The 23,207-nt window shown below is 39.6% G+C and overlaps 1 protein-coding gene across 3 annotated transcripts in view; it reads left to right on the forward strand.

Moving 5' to 3' along the window:
* Nucleotides 1–22,911, forward strand: part of CSE1L (chromosome segregation 1 like) — a 28,092-nt gene extending 5,181 nt beyond the window's left edge. For all 3 annotated transcript variants that reach the window (XM_035123771.2, XM_035123770.2, XM_035123769.2), the window contains exons 4-25: nt 433–534; nt 1,867–2,012; nt 2,185–2,275; nt 2,818–2,925; nt 4,031–4,123; nt 5,723–5,890; nt 5,981–6,110; nt 7,283–7,348; nt 8,405–8,607; nt 9,807–9,891; nt 10,780–10,841; nt 11,833–11,969; nt 12,344–12,447; nt 12,694–12,791; nt 13,676–13,826; nt 14,259–14,467; nt 15,604–15,701; nt 16,621–16,706; nt 17,126–17,207; nt 18,419–18,565; nt 20,126–20,357; nt 21,205–22,911. In XM_035123771.2, the coding sequence (XP_034979662.1) occupies nt 433–534; nt 1,867–2,012; nt 2,185–2,275; nt 2,818–2,925; nt 4,031–4,123; nt 5,723–5,890; nt 5,981–6,110; nt 7,283–7,348; nt 8,405–8,607; nt 9,807–9,891; nt 10,780–10,841; nt 11,833–11,969; nt 12,344–12,447; nt 12,694–12,791; nt 13,676–13,826; nt 14,259–14,467; nt 15,604–15,701; nt 16,621–16,706; nt 17,126–17,207; nt 18,419–18,565; nt 20,126–20,357; nt 21,205–21,294 (2,688 nt within the window). In that variant the 3' untranslated portion in view covers nt 21,295–22,911. The remainder of the gene's footprint in view (nt 1–432; nt 535–1,866; nt 2,013–2,184; nt 2,276–2,817; nt 2,926–4,030; nt 4,124–5,722; nt 5,891–5,980; nt 6,111–7,282; nt 7,349–8,404; nt 8,608–9,806; nt 9,892–10,779; nt 10,842–11,832; nt 11,970–12,343; nt 12,448–12,693; nt 12,792–13,675; nt 13,827–14,258; nt 14,468–15,603; nt 15,702–16,620; nt 16,707–17,125; nt 17,208–18,418; nt 18,566–20,125; nt 20,358–21,204) is intronic.
* The last annotated feature ends 296 nt before the right edge of the window (nt 22,912–23,207 follow it).

Below are 23,207 nucleotides of genomic sequence, written 5' to 3' on the forward strand. Positions count from 1 at the left end.
ACTGAAGCAGCGGGGGTGGAGTGGGGAGGCTATAAGCAGGCAGTGGATGCTGCACCATGGCAACCCCTGCAGTTGCTGTTTAGTTTGATGATGGAGGACATTGATGTGGTGACCAGTTCATTTCAGATGGAAGAGCACGAAATGGAACTCTGCTTCCTGGTGTCAGCAAATTCCACCCATTTCGCCTGATGCATCCACATGCCAGTATGTAGTGTTTGCAGCTGAGCTGTTGTGATGCAACTGGTTGTAGTCTATTGTTTGTCTGATTGGCATTATACACAGGAAAATATTTGCTGGGCCCAACATATTTCAGAATAAATGTGTAGAGTTCACTTTTTCCTGAAAGATTACAACTCAACCAATACACTTGCTGCAAAAATGCATGTGTTTCGAGATGTTATGATACTAGCTCAACTAACATTTTGTTCCTAGATTGAAGATGAACCGAACAAAATATGTGAAGCCGACAGGATAGCCATCAAAGCCAACATAGTACACCTAATGCTTAGCAGTCCAGAACAAATTCAAAAACAGGTGAGGCGACAATGAAGAAAACAAACAGAATTCTGCTTATTTCAACAGGGAATTGTTTTGTGCTGGGAGACTGATTGTGTTAATATATGAAATTTTGTTTTAATGTGAGAAGCAATAGATACATCTAAGGGCTGATTAGTTGCTTTGTTTCTGGTTTGTGTCAATTTCATGCATGTTGGTTCACAAGTCTGTTTATAACTTGGGGGGAAATCAGTATAAAAATTGGTTTTTAAATACATATTAAATTTTATTTTTATGTCAATTTATACATTTCTAAACATATTTTACCCTAAAATAAGTGATTTTGGGTGCATTTTGGTATGTTGTTTGAGTTGAGAATTGTATTGCAAAATTCAGGGAAGTGTGAAATCTGAAGGATAAGTTTGTTCCGATTTGTAGTGGTATTATTAATATGTATTACTACTATTCATATTATATGTAAAGAAGGGAAGCTGCTATAAAGTTTTTTATTGGAAATAAGATGAAATCTGCATTAACATTTCTAAAGTGTTGGGTTTTCCCCTTCTCAATTTTAGCAAACATAGCTGATGTGGTGAAGATAAACCATGTAATTACAGATGTGCTATTGAAGACGTGGGTGGAAATCCTATGAGAACATTTGGACAGATTTTTAAAAGCCACAAAATTGTTAGGCAGTGTGTGAAACTACCCCAGTATGCCAGCTGAATTTCTCATATGCAGTGTCTTGTTCTAGTTTGATATCCAGGGTGAGTGGGTAGAAGGCAACTAAATAGGGCCACTAGTGGAATAACTTTTGCTTCTGCTCTGAAACGTCCTCTCTTTCCTTGCCTGCCATGCATCTCCCCAGTTTGCTGTAGATGGTCGAGGGAACCCCCAGAAAAGATTTGAAAGGTTGGGGGGGGGAGACAGGGAGAAGAGACAGAGAGGAATTTCATTTGCACAGCCAAAAGTCCTTGCCCTAGTGGATCTATTTAATTGGATACCACCCTTAAAGTAAAAGTGGCATATTTTTAAGGCAAAATGAGCCAGGACACAGAATGTGAGTGCCGCTGAAAATGGTAGCTGTACATGCAATTCTCCCTCCATAGCATCTTGTACCAGTGTCATGATTTCACATGGTCCACTGCCCCATCTTGCTGCCATTGACAGGGGGGTGGGGAAGGGGAAAAAGTTGTGGTGTCATGAATAAGATGTGCTAGACATTGCAGAAAGGGAGGTACACATGGACCTGCTTTTGTCACTGGTATTTGCATACTTAACATGTAGAAATCCTGTCTTGAGTTAACTGTAAGGTGGTTGTTTATCTCCATGCAAATATCTACATAATGTTTCTGTCTCTCTCTGTCCTAGTTAAGTGATGCTATCAGCATAATTGGTAGAGAAGACTTCCCTCAGAAATGGCCTGATCTGCTAACGGAGATGGTGAATCGCTTTCAGAGTGGAGATTTCCATGTTATTAATGGAGTTCTTCGTACAGCACATTCTTTATTCAAAAGGTAGTGGGTGAGGGCCATGAATTTCCAAGTTCTGTTTTGAAAGTAAAAGCACTCTGTTCTAGCAGTAATGCCTTTCAAGTGCTAACTTCTTTCTTTTGCTTGGCTCTAGTTTTCAAATCTATAGGAAATGATCACACAAATTAAATAGCTCTGATTTTCATTCATTCATCAGGTATCGTCATGAGTTTAAATCAAATGAACTGTGGACAGAGATCAAACTTGTTCTTGATGCTTTCGCACTTCCCTTGACAAATCTCTTTAAGGTACAATGTTGTATTTGAAATCTGGAATTGATTTATATACCTTCTGTGTAATGTGTTTTGCAGTATTTTTTTAACTTCACAGCCAACATAAAGCATTTTATGTTGCTTATTATGAGGTTTCTACTTCTGTCCTAGCAGCTGCTGCGATAGTCAGATATATAAGGTGAGGAAGATAAAATTTGAACTATAATCTTCCATGCCTTCTCTGTCCCTTCTTAAAGAGGATGTGTTAGCACCCTATAATATGCTGTTTATTAATAACTGCAATAATTGATGCTAAATCAATTTATTAAAACAATGCTACTGGTGTTCAGACCTCTCTTTTTTAGGCTGTGCCTTTTTGTTTTGTTGCTTTTATATTTTATTGATTTTTAGCTTATCTGGTTTTGTACATATATTGTGCTTTTAATAGAAATGAGAAATTACATTTAGTTGAATTTGGATGAGAGACATGAATTTGTGGCATCAGTGAGGTTTCACAGAAGTGGCAAGTGTCTGAGTAGATTTTGTTGGTGATTGCGATTAAAATTGTTCTTTTCCAGGCCACAATTGAGCTTTGTAGTACTCATGCAAATGATGTCAGTGCTTTGAAAGTCCTCTTCTCTTCTCTGATTCTGATTGCTAAGCTGTTCTACAGTTTAAATTTTCAGGTAAGCCATCTTTTACATACTCTTCTAGTGGATAGTTCTGATCCTGCAAGCAGCTTTCTGTATAGGAGCAATTTCACTGATGGATAGCTGCATGATTAAAAACCTCGGTGCTGCTAGCCAAAATTCTTGATGGGTTTTGGAGATGCTGGCGTGTTTAAAAACGGAAGTATCTGGCCAAATGTCAGTGCTCCATAAGTGTGCTAGGATAAGTTATTTGTTAGACCTTTAACAAATCTAAAGAAATGGGCATGTAACCTTTTTGTATAACAAGCTTGGCTTTTCAGATTTGGATTTGGCACTGATTTTTTCTGGTAAGATTGGGTTTGATCAAAGGTTGTGTCAGGAGGCAAAAGAACAGAATGAATGGTAGCTGTTGACAGACAGAACTTCTCAAATTTAGAGATAATAAACCTACTTAAGTTTAATTAAGGAAAGGCAGGTGTTTTTTGTTTTTACTCTTCATGGGCATAATGGTAGGCCAGTAAATAAAGAAGCAGGGCTTACATGCATCTGTAACTAATGTGGTCCACAATGACCCTTAATTCCAGGAGCCCTAGGTGAGCACAATAGACTGCAGTTCATTGCCTTGAAGCACTGTCAAGCCCTAAAGCAGGCTGGTTGTCACACAGCTCAAAAGTTACAGAGAAATTGACTTGGTTTGTGTCTCTTGGGCTTTGGATTTCCTTTAGCAGTTGAAAATTAATGTTTCATATATTCTCTTGTTTTTTAAATAAGTAATGTGGTGGTTCTGTGGTTCTTTGAGCAGGTTGCTTGCCGAAATACAGTGGTACCTCTACTTACGAATTTAATGCGTTCCGAACGCACATTTGTAAGTCAAAAAAAATTGTAAGTCGAATCCCATAGGAATGCATTGGGAGAAAAAATTCGTAAGTAGAAGCAACCCTATCTAAAAATTCGTAAGTAGAAAAAATCCTATCTAAACCGCATTCAAGATGGCGGACGGAGCTCCATTCGTAAGTAGAAACATTCGTAAGTAGAGTTATTCGTAAGTAGAGGTACCACTGACAGGAAAGTATGCTTCTTAAATAAGCAATTGCCTAATAGAAAAATAATTAAAATACGGATCCACTTCTCAATTTTGTAGGATCTTCCTGAATTTTTTGAAGATAACATGGAAACCTGGATGATGAATTTCCATAATCTTCTAACTTTGGATAACAAACTGTTACAGACAGATGTAAGTAGCAACCTAAATGTGAGATAGAGAAGTTGCCGCCCTCCAAATGTTGCTAGACTAAAACTCTCATCATCCCTGTCATGTTGGCGGAGGTTGATGGAGTCAACAAAATTTGGAGGGCCACAGTTTCCTCTACTCTGGCAATAAAACCTTTTTTTAAAAATTCTGTTCAATGGGAAAGTGAATTCAGGACTCCGCTTGAGCTGCAAAAAAGAAGCTTTTTCTGAGTTCCGAACAGGACACTGAAATTGCAGTAGCTCAAGTAATTCTGATTTTTGACATTCTCTTGGAGGGAAATTGTGGAGTCAGTACTGTATAGGAAAGATTAAAGGTAGATGGGAATTTTTCCAAATAAAAAAATTTGTCCCTTTGTATAACAGACCATAGCACTGGGTCCATATGTTGATAGTGGTAATTCTCTTGTCATGTTCATATGTCATAACTCGGAAATGAGAAATTGGCTTTAGAGGGAAATACTACCATGCCTGCCGCCAGATGAACATTACCGTATTTTTTGCTTCATAAGATGCACTTTTTTCCTCCTAAAAAGTAAGAGGAATGTCTGTGTGTCTTATGGAGCAAATGCATGATCCCTGGAGCCGAATTGCCCAGGGGCAAAAGGCAGATTGTGTGGTTTTTTTTAGAAAGAGCTAAAGGCTAAAAGAGGGAGAGTGTTGAAAGGAGCCCACTCAGCAGCTGATTGCAAGAGATCGGGGAGGGAGATAAGAGACGCTAGCTCCCTTCCTGGCCCCGCCCAGGCCCCTTGCCCAGGCCTCAATTGTTGTCTGCAGAGGGAGGCTGTTTGTTTCCCAAGGACATGTGACTGGCTGATTAGATGGTCTGTCTGGAAACTGTAGAAATGGGTCCCTTTCCTTTCCTAGAGAAGCTGCAGAACTGTGAGTTGAACCCCATAAAAACAGGAATTTTTCCCTTTGCAAGGAAACTCAACAACTTTGAGCTGATCCTAAAAAATGGAGCTTTTCCCCTTTGCAAAAAAGATGCACAACTGTAAGCTGACCCCCCCCAAAGGAGGCTTTTCCCATTTGCAAAAAAGATGCACAACTTTGAGCTGATCCTTAAAAAAATGAAGCTTTCCCCCTTTGCAAAAGAAGCTTCCTGAAATATTTAAAGGGGGGGCAAAGGCACCTAGGCCTCTAGGAGTTGGCTGCTATGCCTAGGACAATTCAAGAAAGCAAAAAAAAAAATTATTGTTTTCCTCCTCTAAAAAACTAGATGCGTCCTATGGTCAGGTGTGTCCTATGGAGCGAAAAATACGGTAGTTAAACTGACCTCTCTTTCTGTTAGTGATTGGGAACATTACTCCAGCCAGACTAGGATTTGGGATTTGGGCAACACAAACTACTTTTTCAAGACATGGGGAATTGCTTGGCTGATTTTGGAACCCAGTTGGGACTTGTATCCTAGGTGATGCCCTTAGGCATGTGTCATTGTCCCGTTTTCATCCCCTGAGCCTCCTGACCATCCTGCCTTCCAAATCCCCTCCTTTCATTTACTTTACTTGCTGCTTTGGCAGATGTCAGGAGTAGTAGGAGACTACATTTTCCAAATACGTTGGTGGTGCTTCTTTTTTGTTGCCAGGATGAAGAAGAGGCTGGTCTGTTAGAGCTTTTGAAATCCCAAATTTGTGACAATGCAGCCTTGTACGCCCAAAAATATGATGAAGAATTTCAACCTTACCTGCCCCGTTTTGTCACAGCAATCTGGAATTTATTAGTCACAACAGGGCAAGAAGTTAAATATGATTTGGTAAGTGACTCTTTTCCATCCAGCTTGAAATGAATGAACCTTTTTTAGGTCTTCTTCAGATTATGCTCATTTTGTGTTTCCCCCCCACAGTTGGTAAGCAACGCCATCCAGTTTCTAGCTTCTGTTTGTGAGAGGCCCCATTATAAGCACCTGTTTGAAGACCAGAATACACTGACAAGTATTTGTGAAAAAGTCATTGTTCCCAACATGGAATTTAGAGGTAAATATTTCCCTTCTTAAAAATCTTGATTAAAATTTTCCAGGAAAGCAAAAATTGAGTTTTTTTAACAATGAGGGCTTTAGAACTGGCACAGTAGCCAAGTCATGGGCTGTATTTGTGGCCATTTGCGTTCAAGAGGTTTGCAGCATGGTTTTGAAAAGCATGGTTTTCTGTTCTGCACTCTCAGAACAGCACTTCCCTTAAATAGATATGTAATATGTATGTCCGTCAGAGTTGGGGAACCTTTGTCACTCCAGCTGTTGTTGGACTGCAACTCCCACTATTCCTGACCATTGGTCACGCTGGGCGGGGCTGATGGGAGTTGGGATTCCAGCAGTATCCAGAGGAGCACAGGCACCCTATCCCATCATGAGTGACTGAAGTAACTCATCAATTTGGAAGAGTTGAATTCCTCTTCCACCAGTGCTTCTAGCTTAGTTTAATCTGAGTGTAGTACACTGCTTTTACATTAATTGGATTTCCCCCTGTCTCTGTCATGAAGTGGTTCATACATAATGCCAAATAAAGTTTTTGTACTCCAGAAATCAGTCGGTATCTCAAACTGATTTCCAGTCTTAGTTTGCTGGGCGAAGTACAAACTATAATTTTGGCAGTTCAGATGAAATGGTAAATCGTAGTTCGCCTCAAATGATGAAAGAAGTCAGGGAATCATCATGTCTAAGGAGAGGCTGCTTCAAAGCTTGTTGTTAAAGATTTGGCTTTATGTCTGAAGCAGCCCAACGGTGAAAATCCCCAGCTGCTCCAAGCTATCTTCAATATTTTGTCATACAAAGATATTTATTGGTTGTGATCAGGATTTGAAGAGCATTGCTGCTGCTCTTGGAAATCTCTCTGTTTCAAAACTAATTTGCTGTGCAGTGTGGTGCATGGTTGCTATTTAAAGGGGGAGTAAACACCGTGCATGGCTTTATGAAAATAGTTCCACAATGTAATTTGGACCCTGGCCTGAGTATTCTAGATGAGAACTTTATTTACTACTCTCATTTAAAATACTGATGGTTCACGAACTCCCATTGCCTTGATCATGGTAACTTCATAAAATAGAGCCCAATAATAGGTGATTTAAAGTTATTTACAAGCGTATGTTATATTAAAATAAATGTAGTTTGTATATCATGGCTGATCCTTGTTTGTGGACGGCTTTTCTGCAGCTGCTGATGAAGAAGCCTTTGAAGATAATTCTGAAGAATATATCAGAAGAGATTTGGAAGGATCTGGTAAGCAGTTCTATACTGGGTGTATAATGGCATTTGAGAACTGATGCAGTTTTCTGAAGTGTTGACATGTATACATGTGTTAATTGTCTTCCCTTGAATAGGCATGCAGTCGTAATAGGGTTAAAATACTTCTGCCCTTTGGGATTCAAATATGTAATGCTGTACTTTTTTGCGCTTGTCCTGTGAATTCCATGGATGAGCACATTTGTTGGCTATTGGGGGTGGGGGTTCATCTGACAAGCCTTAAAGCAATTTTGCTTGCTCTAAGGGTTACTTGTTTTTGTCTTACTTTTTAGTAGTTGCTGGTGTATTACTGCAACACTAGGAGGACTAGCACCACATCAGATTGCCTACAACCTTCTACTGAAAGCTCAGCCTCCACTCCTGAGTTACCCCCAAACAGTTCTACATGAAGTTCTTTTTTACCCCAGCCAGAATTCTCTTCTTGTAGCTTTTCACACCCTCTCTTCTAATGTATAGTCTGTTTCTATTGAGTACTATAGAAGCAGATGTATTTCGGTTGAGTGCTTCACATACTTCTTACTCAAAGGCTTCAGTTATATATGTGCACACTTGGAATTTAAAACCCATTAAACTCTGTGGGGCTGAGAGTTTCTTCTGACCCTTTAAGGGGCAAATGCTGCAGGGAGCAATTATTTTTAGTGAACCTTTTGTTCCCCATGTGAATTTAAATTGCTGACTGTGTCAGGATAGGTTTTATAGGATCCTAAACTATCCTTTAAGTTGTCCCCAAATTCTTCTGAATGTTATTTTACTTGTGTTTTGATGCTATGGCCCTGCAGTTTTTGCTTTCATTTATATTCATGAGAATCAATATTTTGGCAGATTTTATAATTCTGCATTCTTTAATACCACTAGCGTGATTTTTTATGAATATTAATAGAGGAGTAGAAGCCTATTTTAGCAAATTGCTCTGTGCCTGTAACACAGTAGGGTGAATCCAATTTAGCCGTTTTGCAAGCAGAGCTTCAAAATGAAGAAACATTGTTTTAATATAACCCATGATGCATCTTATTTTTTATCTCTGCCTTGCAGATATTGATACCAGACGCAGAGCAGCCTGTGATCTTGTAAGAGGGTTGTGCAAGTTTTTTGAAGGACCTGTTACTGGGATCTTTTCTGGTTACGTTAACTCTATGCTGCAGGAATATGCAAAGAATCCATCTGTCAACTGGAAGCATAAAGATGCTGCTATTTACCTTGTAACGTCTCTGGCATCGAAAGCTCAGACACAAAAGGTACTTGTTGGCATTTGACTGTAAGCACAGGGTACTATAAGTTGAATACCCATCCAGACCCTTTTCCTTGGTAAGAAGAATCATTATTTAATACTAAGCACCCTTGGAAGAGCATTTTTTGTAGTAGTGTTAATCAGTAATGACATGTTTATGACCCACAGACTTTTAGATACCGTATATAAAATTGACTTCAGAATAGTTTATATAGCATAGGTCAACCCATGAGCAAAATTTGGTATTTGCCCTGGGAACAACCTCTGCAGTCACTGCTTCCAGTTTTGTTGCATTCCCACGCATGCCTTCCTGGAAGTATGCTAATATAAGTGTTCAAGGATTGGATTGCCATGGTTTAAAAATCTCTTCTAGGCTTGGCAAAATGTTGGTGTGGGGACTTCAGCACTTGATGTAAATATAAGAGGTGGGACATATGGAAAATAAAGCTTCTGAACTGGGGCCCAGCTTTATAATTTTTGGTGTTTTGGAGATAACCATGTGCTGCTCTGTTCGAATGGGACATTTCCATTTTACCAACAATTGAAATTAGAAGTACTGATTACATTACTTCACAGATTTAGAGCACCTCTACAGTAAAAACCTAAATAGTATGGGTTTGACATAACAATCATGAGCATATTGAGAATTAGCTTTTTTCAGGACTATTATTATGTTTGCAGTATAGGCTGTTTCTATCAAAGTTGTGTTTTTGACATTTTACAAGACATGGCATAAAATGTATTGTGGTTAACCTACCTTTCATAACTATATTAGATATCTGAAATAGACTAACCTAGTATCCTATAATTAGATTATAAGAGTATTCATTCCTTCTCCCATTCACAATCCAATGCTTGAAGCCAAAGTATATATAATAATAATATAATAATAATTTATTATTTATACCCCGCCCACCTGGCCGGGTTCCCCCAGCTACTCTGGGCGGCTTCCAACAAAATATTAAAATACAGAAATCCATCAAACATTAAAAGCTTCCCTAAACAGGGCTGCCTTGAGATGCCTTCTAAAGGTCTGGTAATTGTTATTCTCTTTGACCTCTTTGACCATATACAATGAATGGTTACAGAAATTGCCAGATATCATTCACATGCGAACTTCATTAGTGTGTAAATGGGAGCTTCTATAAACCAGTCTAGCAATTAATATTGTTTATGATTATTTTATCACATTTTTTTCCATCCTAGCATGGAATAACACAAGCCAATGAACTTGTAAACCTGACGGAATTCTTTGTGAATCACATTCTACCGGACCTGAAGTCTCCTAATGGTATTCTATATTAAATATCTGTAATACCAATAAATGTAAATGAACATGGGAATAATTTTGGATCTGTGTTGTTGTGACATGCAGGGAAGACATGGGCATAGATAACTAAAATAGTCATAAGATCTCTTTAATTTCTTATCAGTTTTTAGTGGATGCCTTGTATATTATATTTTTGTAGATGCACATCTGGTGTCGGTGGGCAAACTGTCCAAGATCCTGGAAAACCTCTGCCACTCAGAGTGGCCTGGGGTGCAGAGCCCTTATCAGCTGAAGATTATCAAAGCAACCTTCCAGGGGCCACATGCTAGTGGTGGGCAGGGCCAAAGACAAAAGTGGGCAGAGCAATGAATGCAGATTTTGCCTTTAAACAATAAACTAGTTTGTGTGCATGCTCTCACACTCCTCTCTGTCCTTCATGCAGGCAAGCAAGAGCCGTTATCGGAGTTCAAGGGCATATTCCAGCCAGGGGGAGAGGGAAAAGCTGGGGAGGGGGTGTGGCTTGTGTACAGTGCCAGGACCTGAGGTTCCCCACTGTTTGAGTGGTCAGTCTTTGTCAAGATGGACCAGTGTTCTGACATAGTCGATGACGGCTTCCTGTGTTCTAAATGTGGGTCCAGAAATTGAGGATGGTTGGAGTTATTTTTTTGAAGTTGGGTGGGTAATGGGAATGGGGACAGAACACAGGAGAGCCAAGTGAAGAGCATTTTTTGTGTGTGTCATTCTGCAATCTTATCTCTCCTTAAGCTTGAGACTGTCAGTGGGAATCTTTATTCTGTTGATAAATTGTGGAAATATGCTGTGAAATTTGAGGGACGTTGGACTTCTGTTATATATCTAATTTTGTCTATATGGTAACCGCTTAAGTAACTAGTATTAACTTTTTGGCAGTGAATGAGTTTCCCGTGCTTAAGGCTGATGGTATCAAGTACATCATGATTTTCAGGAACCAAGTAAGTTGTATCATCATTCTGAGTTCTTAACATCCAGCTGAAGTTGTTTGATAGACTATTGGGGGGGGGCAAAATACTGTAAATGGTGTAGCTAGAACTGTACTAATTGTTTCACAATGTGGTATCAATACTTCTGGAAAATAACATAAATTATTTTAGGGTACCCCACCCCCCATTTTAAAACCTCCAATTCTGAAAAAGTTACAGTATACAGATGAAAAAACCCTTTCCCTGGAATCCAGAGAATAGTTCATAATTGATTTGGGGAAGATTCTCTAATTTCATACTATGTTTCTTAGAACAGGTACAGAAACTGCTCCTGTTTTTGTGTGTGTGACATCTTTTAAAATCTTCAGCTATGCAATCTTCTAATATGCAAAACATTCCAAAGGTCCATAGGACAGCATCCTGGGGACCATGGGATTTCTGTGGCCTCCTGGAAACCTCTTTGTTGTGGCTGCAGCAGCCTCCATGACTGTCCCTCCTCTAATATCAGTGATTTGGCATTAAGGAGGAAAAAAGGGACATGTTAGGGGCACATCAAGAGAGGCTTGGGGGCCCATAGGCTTCAAAGATCTCCTGCTTCCCTAACAAGGGAGGGGGAAATTGCTGACTCTAGAGCTGCTGTGCTTCTTTTTCCTCCCTCACACCCAACACACACACGGTGTCTGCTGTTGCTGCTGGCAGTTCTTCCCCTACAGATTCCCCCACCCACATTGAATTGCTGTGGCTAGGAACTCTTACTTGACCCATGATCTTGGTTTAATAGAATATGCACAGTAATTTTAAAAAGCTTAATACATGTATGGCTGCACAATGTATGTACACCTCATGCTGGAAAGTCATAGTGGTCTGCTTATATAACAGTTGCAATGTCCAAAAGATTGTGATAACAGGTGGAATGTTTCAGTCCAATGTTTCTGACCTATTTCTTCCAAAACTGCTTGGTACTTGCTTCTAAAGCATTTTTACCTATGTGTCTATTTTGTAGGTACCCAAAGAACAACTATTGGTGTCTATTCCTCTCCTAATCAATCATCTTCAAGCAGAAAGCATTGTAGTTCATACTTACGCAGCCCATGCCCTTGAAAGGTTATTTACAATGAAAGGAGCGAACAACACTACACTGTAAGTTTATGTTCAGGTATATATGTTACGCTCATCTATTCATTGATTTCTTGCCGCTCTGGTTATATCCCTCACTGTATTTGGAGAATCCTAAATTGATAATACCACACACATGTATTTATTATGCTGGTTCTTGAGTTTTCTAAAACCAGAGTTTTTAGCTGATTTCCAAGTTGACTGTGCTCCAGAGGCACTTGAAAATGGTTTGGCCTTCTCCATCTCTCTGCCCCTTGCACTGTTACACTCTAGGATTTCATACATTGTCGCATTCCCTCTGGTCTCCATTCATGATTGGTAGGACTCTCCAAAGAAGAGGATCTTAATGAGTCATTGGAAAAACATTGGCAAAAATCAAACACTCTTTTCCTCTACAGGATTACAGCTGCAGAGATGGCACCTTGTACAGAAATGCTACTAACAAACCTCTTCAAAGCACTGACACTTCCAGGGTCATCAGAAAATGAGTATATTATGAAAGGTAGGAGGCTACATTTATTAGTCCAAATAGTTACCTCAAATTTAAACCACTTTTCTTATATTAGAGACTCTCCCATTAGTATTTTTGAATGCGGTGCTATGTGCCTATATAAAACTTAATAAACAAGTTCTTATCTTGGATGCATCCTACGAGAACTAGTATTTTCATGCAAGGGAAAAAATGTAATGTTAAGCTTAATGTTGCTGTCGTTTCTGCATTCAGTAATATAAATTTCTGAATTTCCAGCTATCATGAGAAGCTTTTCCCTACTTCAGGAAGCCATAATTCCCTACATCCCTTCTCTCATCACTCAACTCACACAGAAACTGCTTGCTGTCAGTAAGGTAAAAAAGAGGATATTATTGCTTTCTTCTGTTCCCCTTTTCTCAACTTGATTTACAGGTTCATTTTTTGGTCACTTGTGTCGACATAATTCCTCGCCAATTTAAAAAATAAAGCTTGCTTGCATCCTTGTTAGGGAACCAAATTATGTATGGTGGTGGTGGGGGTACTCACCATGATCCCAAGATCCACTGGGCACACAGTGGATCTGCGCACACAAGGCTGCTCTGGGCTCATGTTTATGGACAACAGCTATTGAATACAACTTTATTTTAACCTTAGGTTTACTCTTACTTCTATAACTCTCTATCCGCTTTTTAAAAGAATTCTATTGAATTTTTGTAGAAGCACATTAGGAGATTCCACTGAACACAACAGAACAAATGTACGGTACATATAAAAGCAAGACAAAAGAAATAAGTGTGTAAAGAAAAGCATGTCTGCTGAATAAAATAAATGGTTAATAAACGTCAAAGTAATTAAGTTTTCGCTGTGTTTTCATGTAATTCCCATGCAAGTTAAAATTGTGATTGGAACTCGCATGGAAGCATTTAAGCTTGTCATGTGATTTTTCTTAATCTATACGGTGAAAAGTAACTTGGTAGTTAGAAGCGTGTTGAGACCTAAGGAGGCCTTGGGAATTCAAGAGGAGATTCTAGCCAGATACAGGCTAAATATGGCAATTTGCAGATTTTGACCTGATTGGAGATTGGAGGAGGCCCATGTCAGAGGTTAACTGTTTGCTTTCCTATAGTGTGACTAGAATTCTCGTGTTTTAGGTAATGATAGTTGCACTGAAAGCAACTTCCTTATTTTTTAGTTTAAGTAAGAATCTTATCAGTGACTTTGTAGTATTGACGTCTTCTGTTTCCCTTTTCCTTTTTAGAATCCAAGCAAGCCTCACTTTAATCATTACATGTTTGAATCAATTTGCTTGTCAATAAGGATAACTTGCAAAGCAAACCCCACTGCCATTGGAAGCTTTGAAGATGCTTTGTTTATGGTGTTCACAGAGATTTTGCAGAATGATGTGCAAGGTATAAATAAAACATTATCTGGCTTCTTTGAAATATGGTATAGGCAGTGTCTACAGTTTCAGGTAGCCATTATTTAGTTATCTAATTGAAAATATACCTATTAACACCTTTTTATATTCAGCAGATATACACATGATCACCCATATCTTCTTATCGTCATAAATAAGTAAGCCAAATAAAGTAAGCCAAATGAAGAAAAAACTTAGTTTGCGTAGTTATATTCATTGAGTTAATGTTATTAGCCCACCATTCCTCCAAGAACCTCAGGGTGCTATAAATGGTGTTGTCTCATTCTCTGCAGAGGTAGGTTAGGCTGAGAGTTCACAACCCGCTCAAAATCGCAAAATGCTCCTTTGGATTATAGGCATCAGCATATTTACACACATGAATACACCCTTCTGTCACTTATAAACTGTCTTCCCCTTTCAACAGAATTCATTCCATATGTGTTTCAAGTGATGTCTCTGCTTCTGGAAATGCATAAAAATGACATCCCATCGTCGTATATGGCCTTATTTCCACATCTGCTTCAGCCAGTCTTGTGGGAGAGGTCAGGAAACATCCCCCCTTTGGTGAGACTCCTTCAGGCCTACTTGGAGAAAGGTGCCAGCACGATAGCAAACGCCGCAGCTGACAAAATTGTATGTATACACTGATTGCATTGCTTGATTTCTAAAAGTGTGTGTGTTTCATAAAAAAGAGGTTGGAGACCCTCTCCTGTGTTAGTAGATATCAGAAAGAATGAATTATTGGAAATCCAAGTTGTTAATTAAAGTTGGCTTGTGAAGTTACAAAACTTTATTAGACTCTTGGCTATCACTAAGGGAAAAAGTCTGCACCAAACTGCTATCCTAGAAGGCAGAATTCAAAGATGCTTTATTGTAGAAAATGACACGTTTTGAATGTATTATCTTGAGCAAGTTTCTTCTCATGTTGGAATGGATTCAGATTTGCCCCTCCACAAATGGAAATGGTCCTTTCATTCAGAGAAGGAAATGAAATCCACCTGCGGCTCCCCTTTAGCCCTCAGAACCACTTCCATTCTGTGTGAGAGATTTACTGACTCTTCAGATTTTTGCAGACTGAAGAGATTACAGGCTGGGGTTCCGTTTAGAATTCTCATAAAGATGTCAACCCTCAAAAGCAGCCCTTCCAGTCTGTTGGAGAGTGCTGGTTTGCTCATGTCCTCTTATGGGCTTCCCATAGGGATCTGGGTAGCCAATCTGGGAACAGAATGTGGGACTAGTTAGGTCTGATCCTGCAGGATTTAAATTCTTAATCTGCACTTAATGTTAGGCATTTGTCACTTACAGAGAATGAATGGCTATGTATTTTCCCTGTTGTTTCCAAGCCATGCAAGCTATTTACATAAGCCATAAAATTATTAGAGGAGCTAGACACTTCTTTCCCATGAAAACAATACTTTTCAGTAGTGCATTCAATCTATCCTAGCACTGCTGAATACCCAGCTATGATCTGAAATTCTTGAACTCAGTTTTTTACCCCACTGCTAGGCAAGTTTAACCAGGCAGAGTTAAATCAGTTCCCAGACTCATTGATTGTTTTGCTCTGGTAGTCCATTACATCATAATTCCATTCTGAGTAGATTTTGTAGCTGCCAGATCATTATACTGTTAATAATTTGCTGACATCAGTCTGTCTCAGGAGACAACGGAGGAGTGCGCCTTTGGAGGTGAGGTCAAGCTGTTGGAAGGTTGCAGCGCCTGCTGTGGCTGTGGACGCCAATGCAAAACTTTGTGTTTTCCTTAATTTACAGCCTGGACTATTGGGTGTGTTCCAGAAACTTATTGCCTCTAAACTTAATGACCATCAAGGATTCTACCTTCTCAACAGTATTATAGAACATATGCCCCCGTGAGTATGAACATACCAAATTCAAGTAATTTTGCTGCTATCTGTTTGCATTATTGTAGATCTCCCATCGCATGTACTCAAAACATGCCAAAAGAAAGTTAAGAAATAGTACACTCAAATGGCTTACTGCAGTGGTTCCCAACAGGTGGTCCGCGGACCCCTGGGGGTCCGTGAGCTATGCCAGAGGGGTCCGCAAGATGCTATTAGAATAAAAAAAATATTAAATATATTTCGTATGATAACAGAATTTATGTTTTGGCCGCTTTCTGCATGAGCAGAGTCTAGCGCAAAACTAGAATTAGATAAAAGCAGTAGTTCTGCTGTATGCCGTTAGGTGGCGCTTTACAAACACTACTGTTTTGCAAAGAGGCAGCGCGCACATTCTACTAACGCTCACCTCCCCAAGATGCTTTGCGTGCGTCGGCTTCATTTGTGCTCTACTGCGCAGGTACCCTGTCTTCTCCATTCCCCTCCCTCCTCCCTGGCACGCGCTGCCTCTTTGCAAAACAGTAGTGTTTGTAAACAAAGCAAGCATTTTCTTCCATGCGTTTCATGAAAAACAAATATAGGAATCGGCTCGACATGCGGTCGGATTTCAGAGTGAAAGTTTCAAGTTTGGAACCTAATATTTCAGAAATAATGGACTCAAAGGACAGATTTAACTCATCTCATTAAGAACTGAAAATTAAAACTAACTGTATACTGATGGAGTACTCTGTTGTAACTGTAAAAAACGTATAAATATAAAATATAAAAAGACTCTTAATTTGGCTCTCACTTTTTAATTTTAGGATTAGGAATTAATGGGGGTCCTTGTCACAATAGCGGCTCGATGAGGGATCCTCGAGAAAATTTTGTTGGGAATCCCTGGCTTTTACTGGATTAATTAACCAATTTCAACATCTTTTTGTCTTTCTAGTGAATCCATTGATCAGTACAGGAAACAAATTTTTATCCTGTTATTCCAAAGACTTCAGAATTCCAAAACAACAAAATTTATCAAAAGTAAGCTATTTGTTTTATGGCTGAATGATTTGGGGAAGAACTCTGCACTGAGTGGCTTGGTATGCTTTGGATCAGAACAATCATCACTTGTCTTTTGATTTGATTTCAAAGATGGCAATAAAGGGCATATTGGTCAAAGTAACAGGATTTGGAAGCAAAGAGAGGAATATTCATTGAAGCTTGAACTTTGTGCCTAACTAGTATAAGGGCTGGGTTGAAGGGAATTTGTGGTAGAGTTGGTCCCTCTGCATAACAGGTGGGTCCTAGAGACCCTGTGAAACCAGCAAAGAAGTTTTGTCGACAGATAGCAGGAAAGATACAGATGCTTATTCACTGATTTTATAGAAGAGAGAGACACATATTAATACTGTTATACATGCTCTTTTACAGCTTCTGATTCATTCTTCTTCTTTTAATAGGTTTCTTAGTCTTTATCAACTTGTATTGTGTAAGATACGGAGCAATAGCACTTCAAGAAATATTTGACAGTATACAGCCAAAGTTAGTATCTTTTAAAAAACAACAACAAACATTTTCTTTCTGTTTCTTACTATTACATTTCTATCCCGCCTTTCATGTCAGTTCTCCTGCTCCTCATTTTATTCTCACAACAACCCTGTGAAGTAGGTTAGGCTGGGAGGGGGTGATTGGCCCAAGGCCACCCAGTGAGCTTCATGGCCAAATGGGGATTCGAACCCTGGTATTACAGGGGGTCTAATTCAGTTCTGCAGCCACTACACCACACTGACTGCACCAGGCTATGCTAGGGATAAATTGATAGCTGTATTTTCAGGTATCATTCTGTTTCCCAGGGAGAAGGCATCGGAGCTGGAAGTGAATATGAAAATGTATAATTTATTTGTTTATTAAATTCATATCCCACCCTTCCTCCCAGCGAAGCCTAGGGCAGCAAAAACAATTGATCCCCTCACAAGTGACTAGACTTCATAATTAAGTTGGTGCCATCTTGCAATAAGGGCCTGACAGTTATGTGCTTTAATTGAAGGTGGCAAACTGCAGAGGAGCAATCACCCTTTTAAAAAGTTGTTTATGTTGTGAACTAACTGCCCTTAGATCTAAGGGTATAGGGTGGCATACAAATTTAATTAATAGTAATAATAATAGTAATAATAACAGTAATGGTGGTAGTTACAGGTAGGTAGCCGTGTTGGTCTGAGTCGAAGCAAAATAAGAAAATTCCTTCAGTAGCACCTAAAGACCAACTAAGTTTACATTTTGGTATGAGCTTTCGTGTGCATGCACACGAAAGCTCATACCAAAGTAATGGTGGTAGTAGTAGTAGTATGTATAATAATAATAATAATAATAATAATAATAATAATAATAATAATAATATAACTACTTTGGCTGCAAAGGAAGATTCTTTGTTTGCACTTGCAGCTTTAATTCAAGATGGCAAAGGAAGGCTCAGGAGCAAACTCTTAAGTATGCCCTCATAATTTGGATTTTTTTGGATTTGGCACCTTTTCTATGTCACTGTTCAGTCAGAAATGTTGAGCCCTCTTAATGCTCTTCTTTTGTGGTATACTGATTAAGCCAGGAACTCGTAACACATCATTTCCTTGGTAATGCTCAGTGGTCTGCCTGATTTGTGGTCAGATTTCTGAGTCTGTGGATCTCTAGCCTCTCTATATATCTGTGCATTAGGTGGATAATGCGAGATTAAATGGGTTTCTTTTGGCACTTAACAGGATGTTTGGAATGGTTTTAGAGAAAATCATAATACCGGAAATACAGAAAGTATCTGGGCAAGTAGAAAAGAAAATCTGTGCCGTTGGTATAACAAAAATTCTAACAGAATGCCCGCCTATGATGGACACAGAATACACAAAGTTGTGGTAAGTGCAATTACTTCTTTGATAAAGTTTATTATTAAAAGGTAGAACTTCTAAGGATGAAGAAGAAATTCTTCTCTTTAAAAAAAGATTTCTATCTTACCCAGGCAACATGCTAGTTTTTGCTTAAACAGTTACAACAGAGATATTTGCCAAAGGAAGGAAGTCTCTCTGTTAGCCCCTCCCTCCCTCCATTGCTTCCATTCCTGTTTCAAAAAAGATTTGAAAATGTGCTGGCCAAAGCATGCTGTGCTGTTAGGAATAAGAGGATAAGAGTTCCAACTTAGGGGTGAGAATTCAATCTTGCTGTGTCTAAAAGAATTCAGGAGACCAGTTTAGGGACAGCGTTTTAAGGATAGAAACCTTGCAGAATATGCTTGTGTGAGGTCAGGAATCACATGCAATTTAGCACAGTTAAGAGTAATGAAGTTTACTAATGATATGTAACCAGAATATGTTACCGCATTATGTGTTGTTAATATGGGCTTCTGGTCAGTATCGGTGGAGAAGACCTCAGCAGTTAAGCCCTCTGCTTGTTTTGCACCCACCATTCACTGTCCCCTCTAGCACTTGAAAAGCAATAGGTTTGGTTGTATATTTCTCGTTTGAAAGTGGTTTCCCCCTGCACCTCAGTCAGGGAGCAAAAGTATTAATAAGAGAGAAGTTCTCCTGTTCTAGACAAATAATAATAATAATAAAATCCACATTGCCAAGTCAGGAACAGGAGTGACTAGAGCTTGAATGCTTGTGTGAGCAGAAGGTGGGCTGGAGTGCAGCTGTCAATAGGAAGTGCACCCGGCAGGAACTGTTCCAAATAATTTGTTAATCGTTTTCCAATATTTCCCCAATAATAGCCAAATTATAACAATATCAATTAATTTGGCAGGAACAGTTCCAGTGGCATTTATACCAAGGCAGTGGTTATATTGTAGAGGAAAAATGAATTATAAGGAAAACAAATAAATGTATGGAGCATAATGGAAACAAGAGCAAGTACTGTATATTCCTGCGTATAAGACTACTTTTTAACCCAGGAAAATCTTCCCAAAAGTCGGGGGGTTGTCTTATACGCGCAGTCATCTTATACGCTGGAATATACGGTACATTGTTTTCCTTTGACACCATCCAAAATTGAGGAACAACCAGAGACTGGACAGGCTTTTTCCAGTTTTTCTAAACATTTGTGCCATTCCATTGCCAATTTCTGCTCTGGCTTTGATAACCGGATCCAGGTCGTCCTCTGTCTAAGGCAGGCATCCCCAGACTTCGCCCCCCCCCAGATGTTTTGGACTACATTTCCCATCTTCCCTGACCACTGGTCCTGTTAGCTAGGGATCATGGGAGTTGTAGGCCAAAACATCTGGAGGGTCGCAGTTTGGGGATGCCTGGTCTAAGGAATATTCTGCTGCTGAAAATTTGCTGTTTTCTGGGGCGGTTTGAAATGGTTTGCTGTAACATATTGTTTTTGTGCTATGCCTTTAAGATTTTAATTTTTGTAAATTGCTTAGATTCTTTTGCGATGAGCAGCTAATAAGTCCATTAAATAAAAGGTTTTCTCCATAGGACACCCCTTCTTCAGGCCCTCATTGGTCTCTTTGAGTTGCCTGAAGATGATACCCTTCCTGACGAAGAACACTTCATTGATATAGAAGACACGCCAGGGTACCAAACTGCATTCTCCCAGCTTGCCTTTGCTGGGAAAAAAGAGCACGACCCAGTGGGCCAAATTGTGAACAATCCTAAAATCCATCTCGCACAGTCTCTTCACAAGTTATCAACTGCATGTCCAGGCAGGGTAAGATTGCCTGGCTGTGATCTACTGTGTGTAGTGATATGAATGTGGGGAATCGTTTGTCTCTTCTGAGTCTTTTCTCTTATCCTAGAAAACTCCGTGTGTCAAAACCAGAAGATTCCTTTTTTGACTGCTATCTTGAATGAACGTGCTCATAATCACACACTGTTGAAATCAGTTGTGCTGATTTTGTAGATGTGTTGGGGAGTAGGGTGCCAGTCTTCTGCAAGAGTGATTTCTAAAGCGTGCTTCACTTTCAGATTATCTGTTTCTGATATGGCTTAATTTGTCAAACCCTAGTCAGCAACTAGATGGTTACTTGGTTGTGGCATTGCTCCAAGCACCAACTCACCAGGTAGAAGGGCCTCCCGCTCCATGTTAAGAGATGTGTTCATAACATTCCACCTAGCTTCATGCTGGTTGGACTAATTGGATAACCACATACATGATTCCATCTTTTTCCCTTTCCTTGCATCCAAAGTTAACATCCCTCAGTCCTGGCAGCATTATACTGTCCCCGCCCCCGTGGTTTGAGGGACTAGGGAGTTTTACATGTGCCCTTGGTACTTATTGACTAGAAACAGATTCCGGCTGTGCTAGCGCTGCACAATGTTTGCAGCAACGGTACCAGAGTGTGTAGATGCAGGCAATAATAGCTTAAGTGCCGATTGCCAAATGAAGCTGTAATATGAAAGTATAAGCTGAGATGCACACAAGTCAATTAATGCTTTAGGATTTGGAGAAACCTAAATGTTGAAACATTACTGAATGCCTGCATGCTGATATGTTAAAGTAGAGTTCTGTAATTTAGATGCATATTAATAGTGCCACTCTTATGTTGTGTTTAAAGGTTACCTCAATGCTGAGTACTAGCCTGAATGCAGAAGCTTTGAAGTTTCTTCAAGGATACTTACAGGCTGCAAGTGTAACATTGCTCTGACCTCTTTATTTTGAATGGGAGAATTTCAAAGTTGCATCAAGATATTGACTGTTCTAAACAAAGCTCGGACACGGTGAAGCGAGTTGCTACTTCAAAAAACACATCAATGAATAACTGCTTGATACAGAAGCTGAATGATACTTCGTTCATGTGATCATAGGTAAAGAAGCAAATGACTTTCCCATTCCCAGTTTGCTTTCAAAGGGAATAGTAATAGGAGTTTATCATTTGGGATTGATTGGAGTTCCACATCTGCAGTGTTTGGGTATCATTTTAAAATGTATAGAGTACTGGATGCAAACTCATGTTGTCACTTATTTTTTCCAGTTTATTGTCATTTGTATTTCTTTTGTGTCTCAAAAACTTTATCCGAATTGTGAATAAATAAGCTCTTGTTTAAAGTATTTGTCTAGCAATATATATCTTACTATGGTAGAATAAATTGTAGTTGTCTGCAAAGAAACTGTCAATTAGTCCCAGTAATACCCAGCACTTCTTAATTTGCTTTTCCACCTGAGCTTTACCGTAACACTATTCATGACAAACATTAGAATTGTATTTGGAGAGGCACCTTCATAGCATTCTTGACTCTTTAGTGTCTCAGTCATACTTGAACATCCCACCCATCTTTCAGGAAATGCATTGCTATGAAATATAGTGGAAAATAAATGTCTCAGATTTAATCCATGCAGGTGCTTCTTGTTAAGCAGTTCTGTTCAGCTGCATTTGGGACTTGCTGGAATTCTTCAATTTCATATTTTAAACACTGAAAAGCTGAGTCTTAATATTGGTTAGTGAAAGGTAACATTATTCTGGAGGAACTGTATCTTGCTGAAATTTTGTCTAGGGTTGTGTAATCACTGCTGTTAATATGTGGTATGAGTACCTAGGAGGCTTAAGGTTACAGATATTCAGAAAGAAATAAAATAAAATTAGGCAATTTATTATCTCTTACTCTTATCTCAGATGTTTAACAAGACTGAAATGACCTTTACAAATTTAGTGCTATAGACCGTTAAATAACGCGAGATGAGCGCTGCAACCCCAGAGTCGGTCACGACTGGACCCAATGGTTAGGGGTCCCTTTAACTATAGGAGTGATCTTCACAATTGTATACAGCTTGAACTTCCTTAAAAATAATTACTATGCAACTTGAATATTCTAACCACTAGGCCCAGAAAACAGTCTTGAAGGCACATGATGCAGTTCTACTGCTGAAGGTCTGGGCCTCAGTAGTGCATGAGTGTGTGACTACCTAAGAACCAAGTGCAAACCATTTTCTGCAGCAAGAATAGGACACAAGCCAATTAAAAAGCAAGTTGACAGTCAAATGTATTCTGATTTCCTTTTTTTAGTATGGACTCATGACCTGTGTGTGTGTGTGTGTGTGTGTGTGTGTGTGTGTGTGTGTGTGTGACTCCAGGAATCCTGATGCAATACAGACGATAGCAATGGGCCTTTAAATATGTTTTCATGTACCACTAGCTGGCCCTGCACGCATTGCTGTGCGTTAGTCTGTGAAATGGAGGGTAATAGCCCCCTTTCAGGTCCCCCTGAGCCACAGAGTCCCCCTGAGTCGAGGCGAGATACTGTGGAGAGGGCAGATTTCATCCCTGTGTTTCCCCCCCACCCTGTTCTGACCCATTACGTATCCCTGCCCCCTATTTGGCCCCCCATCCCCCCCCCAGGAAGGCCCCTACCTCCACTTGTTGCTGGAAAAGGCCTGCTTTCAGTTCGTTTGGTCTTCAACACCTCTGCCGGATGTATGTATGTGAGTGGTGGATCTCGTGGTGGAGGCGGGGTTTGTGGGTGTGGTGTAGATTTCACAGGAAGGGAGGGGGTGTACTGTGGGAGGAAATCCACTTGAGGGTGCTGTTTTACTTGGTTGAAAAAGAGGTTTGTACCTGCGGGG

The sequence above is a fragment of the Zootoca vivipara genome, chromosome 7 (assembly GCF_963506605.1).
Source record: "Zootoca vivipara chromosome 7, rZooViv1.1, whole genome shotgun sequence".
Lineage (NCBI taxonomy): Eukaryota > Metazoa > Chordata > Lepidosauria > Squamata > Lacertidae > Zootoca > Zootoca vivipara.